Source organism: Rana temporaria, chromosome 10 (assembly GCF_905171775.1).
Source record: "Rana temporaria chromosome 10, aRanTem1.1, whole genome shotgun sequence".
Lineage (NCBI taxonomy): Eukaryota > Metazoa > Chordata > Amphibia > Anura > Ranidae > Rana > Rana temporaria.
In genome coordinates, this window is record NC_053498.1 from 107,580,225 (window position 1) to 107,600,896 (window position 20,672).

Below are 20,672 nucleotides of genomic sequence, written 5' to 3' on the forward strand. Positions count from 1 at the left end.
TGCAACTGTGGGCCTTGCTAAAAGGGATCAAATAATATTATAGATTTTGGGGTAAAGTCATCATAGCTGGTATTTGGGCCACTGCTTCAAAGACTTTCTTCAGAAAACAGGGGAAATTATCAGCATAGAGAGAGCGGTAAGACAAACTCTGATTCCCAGATTTATAAATGTATGTAGGCGCCTTGTGTATTTGCAGGTGTGCCTAAGTTGGTCTAATTGAGCTTCAGGAATATTTAATGTGAGTGCCTCCATTTTAGTATGGTTAATTATTGTAAGTGTTTTAACTTGTGCAGTCATCGTTAATCATTTTACCTCCAAAGGGTTTTTTTTTTTTTTTGCTATTCAGCAATGTGCTATTTTAACTGGCACTTTCGCAGTCATGCAACAAAGAAATTTAAAATTTTCACACAAATAGAGAATTCTTTTTGAAAATAAAACCTGTTTTTCTTTGTTTCTGGTATGCAATTTTGCAAACAAATAATCTTTCTTCACAAATTTAGGCCAAAATGTAGTCTGCTGCATTTCTTTGATAAAAATAACCAAAATCACTGTATATTATTTAGCCTGTGTGAAAGTTATAGAGTCTACAAACTATGGTATATGCTGTTACATAGTAGGTGAGGTTGAAAAAAGACACAAGTCCATCAAGTCCAACCTATGAATTGTAGATTTGAAAATTGAGCAATCCTGATATACTGACTGCCTATCAATTTTTAATTTACTTCCACCAGTGCAGAACAGCATTATATGAAAATAGTTCAGTGTCACCGTAGTGACACTGTACTACACTGGGGGGGTGATCAGGGATTTTTTATTTTATTTTTTGATGATCACTGTAAGAGCAATGGTTTGAAATGTCATGAATGGCTCGCATCATTTACTATTGTGATGCTCTGATTGGCCCACAGCTATCACATGGTACACATTGCTCTTGCAAAAATGTATCCTGGCACGTCAGCCTCCTGCTTCAGGTGATGTGGCCAGATAGGTTAGTTTCTGAAAGTATGGTGGACTTGTCCCTAAGTGCGCCACTTCTGGATTAGGGTACATTCCTTCATCTTTTCAGTTACAATGGTCAATAAGGATGCAGGCATTGCCCTGCTGAACAAACCAGTCGAAAATGTCCCGAGACACACACAGACCCTAAAATACCGTACTACATGTTTTTAGCAGCCAAAATTGCTATTGCAACTGCTTGGAAAAGTCCAGACTTAGAAATAGTTTTAATGAAACGCAAACTCACATGGATTATGTTAGACAAAAAAATAGTGAGTACCTTGCAAGACAAACAACCCCTCTTCGACAAAAATTGGTCCCCTTGGCTCACCTATTTGCAGTCACGGTGTTGACTCCAGGAATAATTGGTGATAGATCCCCGGACAGATTTAGCTTTCCCCTTTTTCTTCTCCCCTTACTTTCTTCTTTTCACTGTCAGTCCTGTGACCAGTCCCCCCTTTCGCCTTTCCTTACCTATGTTTAATAAACTACCAGTAGTGGGGAGTTGTATCCCCCCATAAATGACTAAAATGCTGTATGACAATGGAGAGAGAATCTTATACACACGATCGGAAATTCCGACAAGATTATTTTGATGTGAGCTTTTGGTCAGAAATTCCGACCGTGTGTAGGCTCCATCTGACTTTTTCTGTCTGAAATTTAAGAGCTGGTTCTCTGTTTTTTCCTGTCGGAAATTCCAATCGTCTGTATGCAATTCCAACGCGCAAAAAAAACCTGCATGCTCGGAATCATTGAACTTAAATTTTCTCGGCTCGTTGTAGTATTGTACGTCACTGCGTTCTTGGCGGTCGGAATTTTGTGTGACCGTGTGTATGCAACACAAGTTTGAGCCAACATTCCGTCAGAAAAAAAATCCGACATTTCTTGTCGGAATTTCCAATCGTGTGTACGCGGCATTTGAATCTTATAAGATAAGCTAAAAGTTCTATCATTTTGAATATCTCTTCATAGAGGTTACACATTTTTGATGTAGCTATTAATCATATGTTTGCTCTCCCTACTTATAGGGGACACCATGGTCAGTTCATCCTACTTGCTATGGCCCTTTTACGTTCCCCCTTGTATTTTTGTTATGTATTTATGTTGTTGAATGTACAGAGCTTAGTAAATATTGTTCGCTGCCAGTGTTGCCAACCGTCAGTATTTTTACTGGCAGCCAGTAAAAAACAAGCAATTTTCTCATGCCAGTAAATGCCAGTAAAGGGACAAGGTTGCCAGTAAAAAAATATAGCTGTGACGCTTGGCTCGGTCCGGAGCCAGCCGAGACCATACGAATGCCTACTATTGTCGGGCGGCTCTGGCGGAGGCAGTGCCTGAGCATGTCCTGTGATGCCATTGTGCAAGGGAGCTAAGCAGAGCGGCCAGAGCCACATGTGCGGGTCGGGAGCAAGGCAGGCTGGCAGCTGAAGTGGACTGGAGGGATCACCTGGCGTGGAGAGTGACTGTTGCTATGACTCAGGAGGGGACATGTCGTGTCGGTGATCTGTGCTGGTGCACACTGCTGTCATTGTCACTGTGAGAGTCAGTTTCATATGTGTGTGCCAGACCCAATATAATTTCTTACCCTCCTGAGTCCTGTACCTGAGCTACTTACTTACTATATCGAAAATAAAATAAGAAATATGGGCCAGATTCACGTACAGCGGGCGCAGCGTAACGTAACTGGTTTACGTTACACCGCCGCAATTTTTCCGATTTAGTGCCCGATCCACAAAGCACTTACCTGGAAATTTGCGGCGGTGTATCGTAAACAGGTCCGGCGCAAGGCGGCCCAATTCAAATGGGGCGGGTACCATTTAAATTAGGCGCTCCCGCGCCGGACGTACTGCGCATGCTCCCGTCGCAAATTTCCCGACGTGCTTTGCGCGAAATTACGACGCGCCGACGTTTTGTGAATCGCGACGTGAAAAAAGACTTACGCCGGGAAAAATAAAAGATTTAAAAAAAATTCAAAAGCGACGCGGGAAAGACAGGCATACTTTAACATGGTGGAGTACTTTTACACCATGTTAAAGGTGCCCTATCTTTGCGACGGAAATCTAACACTTGCGACGCCGTAACGATGGGAAAAATCTTCGTGGATCGCCGTAACTCCTAATTTGCATACCCGACGCTGGTTTACGACGCGAACTCCCCCCAGCGGCGGCCGCGGTACTGCATCCTAAGATCCGACAGTGTAAGTCCATTACACCTGTCGGATCTTCTGGCTATCTATGCATAACTGATTCTATGTATCAGTCGCATAGATAGAAACAGAGATACGACGGTGTATCAGGAGATACGCCGTCGTATCTCTTTTGTGAATCTGGCCCTATGTCTTTTGCCTTATTATGTATCTTAAATCTTATTGCTAATTGCATATTGTACTTGTTTGTAGCCTAAATACTGAAATTTTCACTTAAAACAGTATTTTATTTACCTTTTGGAAATGCCAGTAAAACGTGGCTGTGCCAGTAAATTTTTGGTGGTTCGTCAGTAAATTTCAATCTGGTAGGTTGGCAACAATGTTCGCCGCTCTGCTTTGTAATGTTTCTGCCTTATTCTTCAAAAAAATTTCAATAAAAACAATTGAAACAGAAATCAGACTTTACTTTACTGTTATGTCATCCTGGGAAAACAAGTAGCAATAGTGATAACATGATTGAAAATAAATCACTTATTAATTTATCCCTTAGGGAATTCATACTCTGCTCCTGAGATTATAGTCCTATTAAACATTGATTTGGTTATTAATCTGCTAAAAGACTTGGATAACAGACAAACTCATATAGATAATGTGCTTTAAATTCATGATTACATTCCAGTGAACACCATCCAGTGTGGTTAAACATTATAGATAACAGCACTGCTGGCTCTTGTTTTGTCAGTGAATTGTGCTTAATGGAGAAAAAAAAATCCAAAACAAAACCGGTAATTTCTCTTTATTTGATAATACGATCAAAGTTCAGAACAAAGGCCCGTTGACATTCTGTGTTTTCACAGTGTTGGCTGGTGGATTGTGAGGATTGACGGATTCCTGCAGGAATGGCAGACCTGGAAAACAGCAAAGAGGAGCAGATAGAGAGGAAGGGGGTAAGTACACCTCACATTATTCTAACTGAAAAAAAATAACACCCGGCACTAAAAATACCAACAAAAATAATAATAGATTGTAGGAAACAATAATTCATATAATGCAAAGCATAAAAATAAAGTGTTCTTTTAAAGGGAAATGCTAATTGGTTTTGTTGGGCAACACAATGAGAAAAATACTAACTTAAAGGGGTTGTAAAGGTAAAAAATGTTTTCCCTAAATTGCTTCCTTTACCTTAGTGCAGTCTTCCTTCACTTACCTCATTCTTCGATTTTGCTTTTAAATTTCCTTATTTCTTCTGAGAAATCCTCACTTCCTGTTCTTCTGTCTGTAACTCACCACCATAATGCAAGGTTTTCTCCCTGGTGTGGAGAAAGCCTCTTGAGGGGGGGGAGGGGCAAGCAGTCAAGTCAGGACACTCTCTACTTTGCAGATAGAGAGAGGAGCTGTGTGTTAGTGGGCGTCCTGACACTCCTGCTCGCCCCCTCCCCCCTCAAGAGGCTTTCTCCACACCAGGAAGAAAGCCTTCCATTACGGTGTGTAGTTACAGACAGAAGAACAGGAAGTGAGGATTTCTCAGAAGAAATAAGGACATTTAAAAGCAAAATGGAAGGATAAGGTAAGAGAAGGAGGACTGCACTAAGGTAAAGGAAGCTATTTAGGGAATTTTTTTTTTACCTTTACAACCCCTTTAATGCAAAGGGGAACTCTCCAAGAAAAAAAAATGCTGATTGTTCTAAACAGTAATGTTTTGTTTTTTTTTCTTTCTTGGCGAATGTAGTCTTGTCAACCACTTTTCTATACACAAAGCTCAGTGTGAATTCACATGTAATTTTTAGAGAAAACCTAGATATACGGTACCTGTATATGTAATGCAAATTATATATGCCAAACAGTTGCTGTGCTTATAAGATCACAAATTCAAGTAAAAAAAAAAGTACAGCACAACATACATAAATAATGTGCTGACCAACTGTATTGAAACACAGTTTATATTGTGCAAAAAAGAAGATCTGTGCCAAAAATTATTTTAAATAAGTAAAAAAAAAATCCATGTGAGAATACATCCAGTAATGAATAAAGAATTCTCTTCTGTAGTCATGCATCTTCAACCAACACCTCTGTGGAGATAAATCCTAAATAAACTTGCCTGACTGCTAGACCTACAATGATCAGCAGTCTTATCGCACTTAAAGCGGAGTTCCAACCACAATTAGCATTTTTTAAATGTATGTCCTTTCATCCTGCGTTTTTATAATATAAATCCGGTTACTATTTTACAATCCGCCGCCGCTCCGCATAGTTATTCAAAAAAGATAGTTTATAAAACTATGTCTACACTGTTGTCATGTTGCTTGTGGGCATTGTGAAGCCTACAAGCACTTACTTCCTGGAAATCTTGGATGGGGAGTGATAATTGGGTAGCGCGCTGCATCCTGGGAAATGATGACACACATTTCCCAGGAGCATTAGAGGGAGATGATGTCAGGATCCTAGGTGATTTTAAAGGCAGATTTTGTGGGACTGCATAGCAACAGGCATTTCCAGATGAGTAAAAAAAAATGTTTTTATTTTTTTTTATTTTTTTGGTCTAATGAGCACAATAATAAAAAATAAAAAAATTGGGATGGAAACTCCACTTTAATATCAAACTTCTTGCTCCAAAAGTAATCCACAAATCAGTGTAGGGCAACATGACTCATAAAAGGAAGAGTAGACGTATGTCCTGTATTCTGTATCATACCCCGTGTAGCAAATATTTATTAAAGCCCACGTAAAAATCCTCCCTTGCAGTGGTGCACAGCATACTTACACATTATGACAGACTCGCCTCTCGACGCTGTCTTTTGCCACTCCTTCCACAGACACTGTGCCCCTCCTCTTTGACCATTGTGCACATGCACAGGAGTAACATTATCCAAGCAGCCGGCTCCATTATCGCAGTCTTTCTGATATTGGAAATTAATCAGTAGTGTACCCTGAACTGCAAATGTGTCACAGGCAATGTTCATAAATTAAAAAATTCCTAGGAGTAAGAGAAAATGTTTTTTTTTGGCCAAAGAGACAAATCTCCTAGCCAATCTTATTGTAAGATTGTGGTGATTAAACTGAAATGGTAAGTCCTTTTACAATGAGTTGTGCCAGTCCACAACTGTATTCTAAGGGCATGGCAGCCCACTTTTATTTAATAGTAAGTAAAAAATCATACACGTATATCATCCCACAGGGGGGATTCCAGGGCCATCTTAATAGCATCATGGGCCCCTGGGCAAAGTATTGCTATTGGTCCCCTACAAGCTTGCCCCAATTTATGCAACTACTCTCAAGAATGAAAGTACAATATTTCTACTTTACAGTGTGTCACTTGCTACTGTCCCCTGCCACCAGATTCAGCGTGTCACTTGCCACTGTCACCTGCCTCCAGATTCAGCGTGTCACTTGCCACCATCCCCTGCCACCAGATTCAGCTGGTCACTTGCCACCAATCCCTTGTCACCAGATTTAGCTTGTCACTTGTCATTGTCCCCTGCCACCAGATTCAGCGTGTCACTTGCCACTGTCACCTGCCTCCAGATTCAGCGTGTCACTTGCCACCATCCCCTGCCACCAGATTCAGCTGGTCACTTGCCACCAATCCCTTGTCACCAGATTTAGCGTGTCACTTGCCATTGTCACCTGTCACCAGATTCAGCATGTCAATTGCCACCCATCCCATGCCACCAGATTCAGTGTGTCACTTACCATCCATCCCCTGCCACCAGATTCAGCGTGTCACTTGACACTCCTCCCCTGCCACCAGATTCAGCGTGTCACTTGCCACCGTCCCCTGTCACACGATTCAGTGTGTCAATTGCCACCCATCCCCTGCCACCAGATTCAACGTGTCAATTGCCATTGTCACCTGTCACCAGATTCAGCGTGTCACTTACCACAGTCCTCTGTCACAAGATTAAGTGTGTCAATTGCCACCCGACCCCTACCACTAGATTCAGTGTGTCAATTACGACCTTCACCAGATTCAGTTGTCACTAGTCTCGGGAGGGGCACTGCCAAAAAATATGTTTTTTTGGGGGCAATTTATCGGGGAAATGGCTGGTGTTGCCGCTGCCACACGTTATGGATTGTCACTTGCCACGTCACCTGCCAGACATTACGGATTGTCACTTGCCACATGTTGGGGATTGTCACTTGCCACTCCACCTGCCACACGTTGCGGATTGTCACTTGCCACGTCACGAGTGTCACTTGCCACGTCGCTTTCCACATGTTGCGGATTGTCACTTGCCACGTCACGGATTGCCACTTGCCATGTTGCCTGCCACACGTTGCAGATTGTCACTTGCCACGTCACGGATTGTCACTTGCCACTTCGCCTGCCATACATTGCGGATTGTCACTTACTGTGTCACTTTCCTGCTAAGATGGTCTCTTGCAAGTCAGGCAGCAGATAACTAGCAAGGCAGCAGAGAGATGATGTCATCTCTCTGCTTCCCGCGGCTGCCTGCACAGTGAGGGCAGAACTTCACTGCAGGGATGTAGGGCGGGCACCGGGTGGTGAGAGATGCTGTAATCTCTCTTCTCCCCCTGCCTTCCGGCTCCCTGATTGGCCAGCTGTCCGCTCACCCAGAAGCCGCCCAGCTGCTCACCCACTCTCTCACCAACCAAGCTGCCTGACAGCCCGGGCCAGCCCAGAGAGCCACCCGCTCTCTCACCCGTAGAGACGCCCCCGGAAACGCCCAGACAACAAAAGCGCCTTTAGAAATGTTTACTTCTGGCAATCTACAAACAGACATCAAGGTGATTTTTAGAAACATTTTATTGTACAGGTTTTTTTTGTTAGGCCCACAGATGGGAATAACTGTTCAGGGCAGAAAAGGAATGGCTTGATCAACTGTCATTTACAGGCAGACAGTTACCTGTAGATTTATATCATGTTATTTTAATGATGCAATTTAAATAGTATAAAAAAAAATTACCAATATCTGTTTAGGTAACAATCTGGTGCTCCTTCTTTTTTTAGCGACTGACAGCAACACTTGTCTTGGTGACTCTGGTGGCGACCATCGGGTCATCGTTTCAGTATGGGTACAATGTGGCCTCTGTAAATTCTCCAACCCGTGTGAGTAACTAGGAACTTCATTAAAAGCTATTTGTACTGTATGTAGAATGGTGGCATAACAGAACCACATTAAAACTGTAGATAAAGCACAATCTTATATGTGGAAGAAAGTTAAAGCGGTAGTAAAGCATTTTCAATAAGCAAAAACAATGGGCCCCCCTGCAGGTTTAGGTCATAATGTACTTGTATGCACTGCGTATTAGTACATAATGACAGACTTACCCAAAAATGGAGCCCTCCTGCTCTGTACTGTTACGGCTCTACCTGGTCCCCGACTTTGATCTTCTCCCAGTCTTCCATTCAGATTTTGTATCTTCAGCAGCTTGAATGTCTCTCCCGCGCATGCACATGGGAGTCACATTGCCGTGGCATGAATAGCGGACCATAAATGTGGTCTGAGCTGTGCATGTGCAGCTCAGGTCACATTACTTGCTCACAGACAGAGTAGGGGGATACATTTATGACAGAAGAGACCCCTAGAGTCCCTTCTGTTATTAAAACCCTGCCTGTCAGTGGATTTTGTAATTACTGACTTTACTTCCGCTTTAAGGTGGAACTAAATCCTCATATACTTTACAGCCAAGGAAGCTGCCATCTTAGCCTCTGTTTGATCTGCAGTTGCCATGGTGCTACATACGTGATCAGTTATGGCACCAGCCATTTGATGGCGTGACCGTGCAGTTGAGAGCTAACATAAGCACACTAGTAACAGTTTCACTTATCATTTATGATGCCTTGACTGTATCTGTTTTGAGAAACAGTTACATTGATGGGTTTAGTTCCCTTTTAACCACTTGCGGACTATCTCACGCCAATATACGTTGGCACCTTGAAGAGGGATATCTTTGTTATGGCAGCAGATAGCTCTGCTTCTGCCTCTTCTGCAGTGAGCGGTCCTCTTTCAGATAAAAGTGGTCTCTGCAGCGGAGCCGTCGGCAGCGGTGGAGGCGATCGGATCCTCTTCTGTGCTTGGTATGGAGACGAGTGAGGGGAAGATGGCCCCCACCCGTCCCCACACCATTGCAGGGCGGAAGCGACGTCAAAACTTCACTTCCGCCCATAGCTCCTAAAGCGGAGGTTCCACTGTTTTTTTTTTTCTTAAGTCAGCAGCTACAAAAACGGCAGCTGCTGACTTTTAAAAAATGGACACTTACCTGTCCAGCACGCCCGCGATGTTAGCAGCAATCGCTCGGTCCTCGGCTGCTTCCGCCGCCATCCTCGGTAAGGGAATCAGGAAATTAGGCCTAATTAAAGACAGTATATGTTAGCTGTTATCCAGTTACAAGAAATTAAATAAAGATGTTAAAGAAAAAAAAACTGTGCTGAGAAAAATATCTAGGGTGTTATTCTTCGCATCTCCTAAAATTGTTGGTTGCTTGATTGTCATGCTGATCCAAACATCCTGATTTAGTAAACCTGGAATAAAAATGCTGATTAGGAGTTCTGACTTCACTTGCTGCACATTTATTCTGAGTGTCTCATTGAACATTGAAGCATTACAAAGGGACAACTAGGGCCAGATTCTCGTAGATCAGCGTATCTACGAGCGGGGCGTAGCGTATGCCATTAACACTACGCCGCAGCAACTTACTGGAGCAAGTGCCGTATTCTCCAAGCACTTGCTCCGTAATTTGCGGCGGCGTAGTCTAAATGGCCCGGCGTATCCCCGCGTAAATCAAAGGGGGCGGCTTGTATTTAAATTAAGCGCGCCCCCGTGCCGAACGAACTGCGCATGCGCCGGCCTTAAACGTAGGCCACTGCGCATGCTTCGTAGTACAGCGCAAATACATTGGTTGCGACGTGAACGTAATTAACGCACAGCCCTATTCGCGACGAGTTACGTAAACTACGTAAACGACGGAAAAACCTGACGCTGTCCCGACAGCCATACTTAACATAGCATACGGCGGACCGACGTAAGGTTACCCCTCATATAGCAGGGGTAACCTTACGCTTACGCTTGGTGACTTACACCAGTCGGATCCTAGCCTAATTCTGGCGTATCTTGTTTTGAGAATACAAAACAATGATACGCCGGCGGGATTTTCGAATTACGCCGATGTATCTGTAGATACACCGGCGTAATTCTTTTGAGAATCTGGCCCCTAGCATTTTCAGATGAAGGTTACCAAGATTTTTTTTTGAAAATTTGAACCATCCATAGAAACCAGTCCATAGCAAGTCCATAGCAACCAATCCATGGCAACAAGTCCATAGCAACCATACAATATTAGTTTTTTTTTTTAAAACGAGAAAATAATTTTCTTTTTCAAAATGAGAATGTTTTTTATTTTGAAAATTTGAACTTTCCATAGCAACCAGTCCAAAGCAAAAGCCCATAGTAACCAGTCCATAGCAACCAATCCATTCAACCAGTCCTTAGCAACCAGTCCATAGCAACCATCCATTGAAACTAGTCCATTGCAACCATCCAAAAAGAAAAAAAATTTCAATACGAGAAAATAATCTACTATTTCAAAACCAATATTTTTTTTTCAAAACGAGAATATAATTTTCTTTTTTAAAACAAGATTTTTTTAAATGTTAACTGTCCATAGCAACCAGTCTATAGCAACAAGTCTATAGCAACCATCCATAGCAACCAATACATAGCAGCCAGTCCATAGAAACCGTCCAAAACAAGATTTTTTTAATCTGACCTGCCCATAGCAACCGTCCATAGCAACCAGTCCATAGCAACCAATCCATAGCAACCGTCCATAGCATCCAGTCCATAGCAACCATCCCCCAAAATTTTTTTTAACACTGTCCATAGCAACTGTCCATAGAAACCAGTCTATAGCAACTAGTCCATAGCAACCATCCAAAACGAGAATTTTATTTTCAAAACAAATTTTTTGGGGGAAAATTTGAACCATCCATAGCAACCAGTCCATAGCAACCAATCCATGACAACAAATCCATAGCAACCATACAATATTCGTTTTTTTTTTAAACAAGAAAATTATTTTCTTTTTCAAAACAAGACTGTTTTTTATTTTGAAAATTTGAACCTTCCATAGCAACCAGTCCAAAGGAAAAGTCCATAGTAACCAGTCCATAGCAACCAGTCCATTCAACCATCCATAGCAACCAGTCCATAGCAACTGTCCATTGAAACCAGTCCATAGCAACCATCCAAAACTAAAACTGTTTTTTCAATACGAGAAAATAATTTTCTATTTCAAAACAAGAATTTTTTTTCAAAATGAGAATATCATTTTCTTTTTCAAAATGATTTTTTTTTATTTGAACTGTACATAGCAACCAATCCAAAGCAAAAAGTCTATAGCAACCGTCCATAGCAACCAATCCATAGCAACCGTCCATAGCAACCAGTCCATAGCAACCTTCCATAGCAACCAGTCCGTTGCTATGGAATGGCAACTGTTTTTGGCAACTAGTCGATAGCAACCAATTCATAGCAGGCGTCCAAAACGATAATTTATTTATATTTTTTTAAATTTGAACTGTCCATAGCATTCGTCCATAGCAACCAATCCATAGCAACCAGTCAATAGCAACCAATCCATAGCAACCGTTCATAGCAACAATTCAAAACAAGTTTTTATTTTTTTGCTACAGTCGTATGCAAAAGTTTAGGAACCCCTGACAATTTCCAAGCTTATCATTTATAAATATTTGGGTGTTTGGATCAGCAATTTCATTTTGATCTATCAAATAACTGAAGGTCACAGTAATATTTCAGTAGTGAAATTTGGTTTATTGGATTAACAGAAAATGCGCAATATGCATCAAAACAAAATTAGACAGGTGCATAAATTTGGGCACCCTTGTCATTTTGTTGATTTTAATACCGGTAACTACTTAGCACTGATTAATTGGAACACACAATTGATTTGGTGAGCTCATTAAGCCTTGAACTTCATAGACAGGTGCATCCAATCATGAGAAAAGGTGTTTAAGGTGGCCAATTGCAAGTTGTTGTTCTCTTTGACTCTCCTCTGAAGAGTGGCAACATGGGGGCCTCAAAACAACTCTCAAATTACCTGAAAACAAAGATTGTTCTACATTATGGTTTAGGGGAAGGCTGCAAAAAGTTATGGCAGAGATATAGGGGGTCAGTGTCCACTGTGAGAAACATAGTGAGGAAATGGAAGACTGTTATATTCTTTAAATCTAAAAATGTAATCTGGATAAATCAATAAATAAGAATACATATCCCTTTTAATGTGATGTGAATGTTGGATTTTCAATTTTTTGGGCCAAAAATCATTCAGGCTAATAGATATTCGTTAGATCTGGTAAGATCAAGTGGTTTTAACGTTAGATCTCACATAATTAGACACTTATTAAGTGATTAATGAGGGGGGGCCAGCAGAGGTGAATTTTTTATGTGAATAAGGCCTAAGGCTCTGTACTTTTTTTTAGATATGCTAATTCCAGGGCACTTGTCAGTGGTCAAAACTGCCAGCCAAGCTAAAAAAAAGTGCGGAAAAGGGCCATAGGGTAAACAAGACTTTTTTTTTACTTATCTGAGAGTCTGAGAAGAGAAATTAAAACTTTGCACTGATAGTAGCCCTTGAAAACTGGAGTTCAGTACAACTGTTCTAGAGCCTTTTCTTTGAAAATATCTACGTTTCTAACGCCATGGAACCTTTATAGGATTATACAGAACAACAACATCGCCACCTAGTGGCCAATTTTTATAAAAGCATTCTTTGGGCCTATGATTTATTTTAACACCTTCAAAGTAATATATCTGTTATGCATTTACAAATCATTGGTTATTAGCATGCCTATAAATAATATGATTTCTTTCCCTGTAGTTCATGAAGGCATTTTACAATGAAACATACAGCAGTCGCTATGGGTCTACCTATACTACAAGTTTACAGGATGTGCTCTGGTCTCTTACCGTGTCCTTATACCCACTGGGTGGATTCTTTGGCTCTTTATTGGTGGGGCCTCTAGTTAACAAAATTGGGAGGTAAGTGCAGAATCATGCTCTAAAGATATTTAGACACAAAATAGAACCATTGCCCAAATTGTGTTTACAATTGTGTAAGCAGTGATAAGCTTGGGCGTGTTCAGACTTGGATGAGAACCTGTGTGTGACCTAGGGTGACCACGTGTCCCGGATTGCCCGGGACAGTCCCACATTTTGCAGGTCTGTCCTGGACACATTCATTCCAGGACAATACAGTGTCCTGGAATGAAACTGACGTAGTCACCCCCCAGGGCCAATCTGATGCCCCCAAAAAAGGCCGCCACATCACCGCTTTACTCATTGACAGTACTTGTCCTGGCCAGGAATACCTGGAGGAGCACAATCCCGCCCCCTGCTTGTGATTGGAGAACTCATAAATCCTGCCTCTTGTGTCGAATCACTGTGCTGTGATTCGTTACAGCACAAGCTGTTTTTTGGGATGGGAGGGTGTCCTGGCCTGAATGGTAGTTTGGAAATGTGGTCACCCTAGTGTGACCCTGCCAAGAAGCGGTCCTCTTTGCAGGCCAAACACCCACAGTTGGGGCATTCCTCACCACACAGCTACACATTATACTGTAATGCCCATTGTTTATGTGTGGCTACAGGCTGGGGATGATTGGCCTGTAAATGTGACAACTTCCTGGTGGACTCACTCATGTGAGTTCAGATCATAGTCCCAACACTTCCAAGGACATCACCATATGTAAGAGGTGTCCTTGTTCAATAAAATGTGCCTCAGTGTATGAGGGATTATTTAAAAAGACAATGCAAGAAGTCACATGTAAATTGGAGGATACCAGTCAGCAGCCAATGAGATTTTAGGTTTTATCAGAGAATATGAATGGAATATGTGCTGAAAGCCCTGGTAAGAAAAGGGTCTGCAGACAAAGAAGAAAATATAAGAAGAACCGAACTATGAGAGTTTATAAAATTTGAAAAGATGAATTACTTTGTATACACTTTGATGGTACTTAGAAAGAATGTGTGGGCTAGTTTTGTTCTCGATTGTTCGAAGTGTTATCTATGAAATGAAAGCCAATCATAAGAATTGAAGTGACCTGATTATTGTACATGGCAAAGACAATGTAAAACACTGTAAAACTGTCAGGAAAAAAATTGTGGTGTCTCTTTCATTAAAAATAATTTAGTATGCATGGTGTATAGTTAATACTCAATTTACAAAATGCAATGCATTTTAATATACAGTGGGAATTAAAAGTCCTTCTAAACATTGTCTCTGGTTGTCTTAGGAAGGGAACTTTGCTGCTCAACAACATATTTTCCATTGTCCCTGCTATTTTAATGGGCACCAGCGTCCTGGCCAAATCTTTTGAGGTCATCATTGCTTGCCGTCTCATAATAGGAATCTGTGCAGGTAGGAAACCAACACTAGAGAATCGTAGATATAAAATCATGGTTATATTATAGGCTCTTTATTTTTTTGGGATGTAATAGTGCATGAATTATACAGAGGAAAAATAGGTGGTACACAGGGATGACAGGATATTTCCTTTTAAAGTTACTTTAATTAAATCTATCAAAATACACCAATATACTAGTTGTTAATGATTTTCCATTGAATTGTATTTAAACATGATCCTTTTTAAATATCCGATTGAGGAAATATACTCCTGCATGGTCTGACATGTTATTAGACATGTGCAGAACAAAAAATGTGTTTAGTTTAGTTTCAGATGGATTTGTTAGGTTAAAAATATTGTTTAGTTACATTCATTACGTTAGAATGCTTCCTATTCATTATTATTTTTTTCATTTAGTTTCTTCCTTTTTGATTCAATTCAAATTTTCTGCCGTATTTGAAGCAAATCTGAAAATTAGTTAGGTACGACTTGTTCATAGACTCTTTAAAGATTTGAGACTTTATCAAATAAAAAAAAGTCATTACACGAAAGCCTCCATTATTCCAAAGGAGCGAGAGGCGACAACCCCCCCTTCCCCCCCGGCCGCCATCCCACCGGAAGACCCAATCCAACACTTCCGCCGGATAGCGGGAGACTGGAAGGAAGCCAGAAACATGAACATTCTTTCGCCCCCTACTCCAATCCCCCCTCCTAGCACAAATATCCCTAGGCCTCCCTACTAGCACTAACCCCCTCCCACAAAAAAAATAAAATTATCCTCCTTGAAGAAATCCCATTCTCCCTCTACCATATCACCTCTTCTAGCACAAACCCCCCAAATCGACCATCCTAGCACACATTTTTTTCCTCCCATCCCCCTTCCAATACTACCTGCTGACCCCCAAATTCCTACTCCCAACACAAATCTTCTCCCCCTCAATCTACTTGCGGCGCCCCCCCCCCACCTCACTTGATAACAGTGCCCAGGGCAGCCGTGCCTCCTGCCCACCCCTTGTCCTGGTCCTACTTATGCTACTAACTTTATTAGATAGATAGGATGATATATTTTACTTTTTTTAAAGTGGTTGTAAAGGTTGAAGTTAAAAAACCTTCAGTGTGCAGGTCCCCCTCAGCCCCCCCTAATTCTTACTTAAGCTCGATCTTGATCCAGCAATTTGCACCTGAACCAAGTCTTTACTGGGTCTCTCACTCCTGACTGGCTAAGATGCAGCAGTGGGAGCCATTGGCTTCCACCGCTGTCAATCACAGCCAGCGATGTGGGAGTGGGGGGGGGGTGGGGCTGCGGCGTTATGGACGCAGAACGCCGGTTTGGGAGTGAGCACGCATGAGTGCCTCCACAGCAAGCGGCTTGCTATAGGTGTACTCTGCAAGGGAGAAGAGCCCAAAGTGCTGACAGGGGACCTGAGAAGAGGAGGTGTGGGGCTGCTCTGTGCAAAACCACGACATAGAACAGGTAAGTATGACATGTTTTTTTTTTTTTTTATATAAAAATGTTTCTTTTGCAAATCACTTGTTCATTGGTTTCTGGCCTAGGGCAAAATTATGTCATACATCCCAGAAGTTTTATGAACATTTTTTTTCTCTCTTCTGGAGGAGGGGTTTTCTCAGTTAAGCACACCACACCCTCCTGCATACATGCTTGAGCTAGGAGCAGATGGATTCCAGGAAGTAAATGTTGCATGAATCATCTGCCATTACTCAAGATGGCCGTGGCTAGAAATGATAGGGAGGGTGTTTTTCAAAGTGATTTCTCAAAAAAATAATGCATTATGACATAGATGGACAGGTGAGTTTGCTTTGAATATGGCATATTGGTGATACCAAACTACACATGCAGATGGCTATGTTACAGTAAACATTGGCAGTCGGGTGCTCCTATAGAATAAATTGGACTTGTGCTAATAATATTTGCATACACATAATTACTATATACTAACAGTCATTTCATTACTATAACATAATTACTGTGTATTGATTTTTGCCCAGGTTTATGTTCCAATGTTGTCCCCATGTACCTCGGAGAAATGTCTCCTAAAAATCTTCGAGGCGGTATTGGAGTGATGCCTCAGCTGTTGATTACCATTGGTATTCTTATTGCACAGATTTTTGGGATCCGCATCATCCTTGGAAATACAAAAGGTATATTATAGTAATATTTGTAATACTACATTCAGTAAATATTCCAAACGTTCTCAGCAATCAGCCCTACTAGTCAACAAAGAGTTATATTAGTATTTTGTTAAGCGCTGCTCAAACTGTTGGCGCTATATAAAACCTGTATAATAATAAAATAATAATAATATTAGGCAGGCAACTAAACTAATAAAATAAATAGATTTTTTTACAGTATGTCAAGAGTTTTACAATTTACCAAGAATGAAGTATGTTCATCCCAAGGACAGTACAAAGAACAAGGGGATATGTAGTTAATGGAGTAGAATTTTACTATAAGTTAGGAAAGAGTTATTTACAGTAAGAGCATGTGTAGCGGTTGGTTGCTACTAGTTACTACTCCCCCTGCTGACAGACATCCATATGCCACACTTTGTAGACAATGAAAAGTCTTTTGCTTTGTTTTGTTTTTTTATTTGGGGAATTAACTTGGTTGGGGAAGGAACATGGGATGCCCATAGCAACAAAGATCATTGACGTTTGATTCCATTAGGTGTGTCACGCTTTTGATAGAGAACAAAAAATGACTGACACTAGACTTGACAGTATTCTGCTCCACAGCACCTTTCTTCCTCCTGCACACAGCTTGACAACTTTACCTCCAACCACTCTCCCTGTCACAGTCCTAGTACTCCCGTCATACCATTAGATAGAAAACTGGGCCTTACTCTGAATAAGCCCCCAGCATTGATAGGTGATATATCAGATGAAGGACTGAGGCCTGCAGTACCACCTCATGGCTGTTTCCGGTAAGCCACTATTGCATTAAAGGTGATGGACTACTGATCCCAGCAAGCCTGACTTGTAAATCCTGCCCGCCCTCATGGCTCTGCAACGATTTGGCACAAAACTCCACAGTTTCTCTCTCTGGCTCTGCACCCAGCTCCCCTGGCATACCTCTTCCAGATCTCCACTGTGCTTCACTCACCGACTCCTGCCCTGAGTCCATCCTGAAGGATTTACCTGGATGTGCGGAGCAACTGACTCTCCAGCTTCTGTTCCAGGACACCTCTCCGTGAAGGTGTATAAAGAGGCTCCCTCCCAGCTCCCGAGCTCCTCCACTTGAGTTGCACCCCCCCAGATGAGGGTGTTTCTCCAGCACGACAGTCTAGCACTCCATCCTTCAGTTCACCCAGCCAACATCTCCCCCCCCCCCCCAGCAGGCTGACCATGAGAATATGTAGGAGGCTTGCCCCCTGCTAATCCTAGTTGGGGATTGGTCAGAGCTCCTCACATGTACTCCATGTCACTCAATGTCACTCCATGTCACTCCAACTCTCAGCCCTGCCCCCTTCAGAAACATTTTGTCTGGAAGCAGGGGTGGCGCCCAAAAGCTGAAGCACATGTCAACCACCTACTGCTACACTAACCACTCCCTGCCCCCAGATCAAAAACAAACAGGCCTAGCTTACAGCATTGGCCTGTCTAAATTTACCTGCCTGGCAGCTAACACCCAAAACACCCTGCACTCAGCACCTACCTATGGTAAAGGGTGCTACACATGTAAGAGGGGACAGATGGTTGGTAAACAAAGTGGAGTAAATGCACATTGAGGCCAAGGAACACAGCACAGTATAATAACTCAAAGTTGCTCAGTGGCAGGAGGTGACGTAATTCCGCCCAACGTGCAACCCAGAAGCCTCTACGCGTTTCGCAATCAGCCTTGCGTCATCAGGAAGCTTCGAAACGCGTGAGGAGGGGAGAGATCCACTTCCTCATCCTCTTGTTCTTGGGCCATCACTTCCACCACTACATCACTGCACTTCTCACTTAGGGGTGCACTCACTTTTGTTGCCAGCGGTTTAGACATTAATGGCTGTGTGTTGAGTTTTTTTGAGGGGGCAGCAAATGTACTCTGTTATACAAGCTGTACACTCACTACACAACATTGTAGCAAAGTGCAATTTCTTCAGTGTTGTCACATGAAAAGATATAATACAATGGGGTAGATTCATGTACAGCGGCGCATATTACCGCCGGGCGTAGAGTATCTAAGATACACTACGCTGCCTTACTTTTTTTTCGAATCCTTAAAGAATTTGCGCCATAAGTGTATCTTTGGCGGTGTAAGGGCGCGGAATTCAAATGGATGTGATGGGAGCATGTTTTATGTAAAAATGTTGTGACCCGACGTAAACAAAGTTTTTTTTAATGGCGCATGCGCCGTCCGTGGGGGTATCCCAGTGCGCATGCTCGAAATAAAACCGGAACAAGCCAATGCTTACGACGGTGACGTCATTCTACGCAAATCCCTATTCGCAAACGACTTACGCAAACGACGTAAAAAATTCAAAATGCGAGGCGGGAACGACGGCCATACTTAACATTGAGTAAGCCACCATATAGCAGGGGTAACTATACGCCGGAAAAAGCCGAACGCAAACGACGTAAAAAAATGTGCCGGCCGGACGTACGTTCGTGGATCGCCGTAACTAGCTAATTTGCATACTCGACACGGAAATCGACGGAAACACCACCTAGCGGCCGCCGAAAAAATGCACCTGAGATCCGACAGTGTACTAAGACGTACGCCTGTCGGATCGATCACAGATGCCGTTGTATCTTGTTTTGTGGATACAAAACAAAGATACAACGCGGGAACTTTGAAATTATGCGGTGTATCAATAGATACGCCGGCGTAATTCTTTTGTGGCTCTGCCCCAATATGTACAAAAATGTGAGGGGTGTACTCACTTTTGTGAGATATTGTATATGTTATTACTTTACCTGTCAGTGGTCATAATGTTTTGGCTGATCAGTATATAATATAATATAAATATATATTTACCCAATTAGTTACAACTTTGTGCTCACGATTCTCACGCTCACAATCCACACAGGTTGGCCCATACTGCTGGCTCTTACCGGAATTCCTGCTGTACTAGAGCTTATTTTTTTGCCCTTTTTTCCTGAAAGTCCAAGATACACACTGCTGCACAAGGGCAATGAGGAAAAAGCCAGAAATGGTAAGCGTTGGCTAATGTAGAAAAGTGTATTAACCCTTAAAATGCCAATTTTATAAAAAAAATAAAGGATAAAGATGCATAGACCAAGTCTATCAGTGTCAGAATGTGTTAGTTAAAGTATAACTAAAGGCAAACCTCTTTCTTTAGTTTTGCATAGTAGAGAGTGATTGGAACCCCTGTCAGGTTTTTATTGCTGTGTGTGTGTCCATTGGGGAGTTTCATCCTCTCTATTTGTCCTGTTTACTATTAGCAGAAAGTGAAAGTAAAAGAAAATCCCACATTTTTGGTTGCCCCCAGGACAGTAATAGTGTGTAATGTTGGATCAAAATTACATCAATATAGATGGGGATCCGACCTGGAGGCAACTTTCAATAAAGTCTATGGGCACAAGTCAGATAGAAGTCACCTTGAAGCAGTATAGGAACCTTTTCTAAAGTCAGAGCGACTTCAGTAGTGCTAATAAAGACAGCCCTTATTCAGGCCCGGATTTCCCACAAGGCCACCAAGGCCGGGCCTCGGGGCGGCAGGACGCCTCTGGGTGGCAGCAGCATGGAGTCCCCCGACGGCTAGTTAAGGGCGGTAAGTTGCTTTCTGGAATCCGCTTGCTCGTTATCAAATGATTGTGGCGATGTCGCTGCAATCACTTGTAAAATGTGTGCTGCCGTCCATCCTCCCCTCCCTTCCCCCCCACATACCTCTCTCTACTGGCTCTGTCTTCAGGACTCCGTCCTCCCCCAGGCCACCGAGTCTGTCTCCTGTGACTGTCCCTGCCGCTGATGTACACAGTGAGAGGGGTAAGCTGTGCTCTTCCCATCTCAGCTGTGACAGGAGTTCTAGCACAGTTCTAGGACTCCTGTTTTGGAGGTGACAGGGTCAATAAAGAGAACCTGTCACCCCTCGATTGCTATCACATGGAATTGTTTTCTCCTGTGTTATAGCAATAAATTTAAGTGAAAAAAAATGATAAAAAAAAAGAAATAATAATTCAATT

The 20,672-nt window shown here is 42.2% G+C and overlaps 1 protein-coding gene across 1 annotated transcript in view; it reads left to right on the forward strand.

Annotated features, from left to right (window-relative positions):
* The first annotated feature begins 3,765 nt into the window (after nucleotides 1-3,765).
* The window catches only part of SLC2A5 (solute carrier family 2 member 5), a 33,783-nt gene continuing 16,876 nt past the window's right edge, over nucleotides 3,766-20,672 (forward strand). Inside the window, exons 1-6 of the mRNA XM_040325938.1 lie at nucleotides 3,766-4,089; nucleotides 8,112-8,210; nucleotides 13,001-13,161; nucleotides 14,412-14,536; nucleotides 16,530-16,682; nucleotides 19,556-19,681. Of these exons, the coding sequence (XP_040181872.1) occupies nucleotides 4,042-4,089; nucleotides 8,112-8,210; nucleotides 13,001-13,161; nucleotides 14,412-14,536; nucleotides 16,530-16,682; nucleotides 19,556-19,681 (712 nt within the window). The 5' untranslated portion in view covers nucleotides 3,766-4,041. The remainder of the gene's footprint in view (nucleotides 4,090-8,111; nucleotides 8,211-13,000; nucleotides 13,162-14,411; nucleotides 14,537-16,529; nucleotides 16,683-19,555; nucleotides 19,682-20,672) is intronic.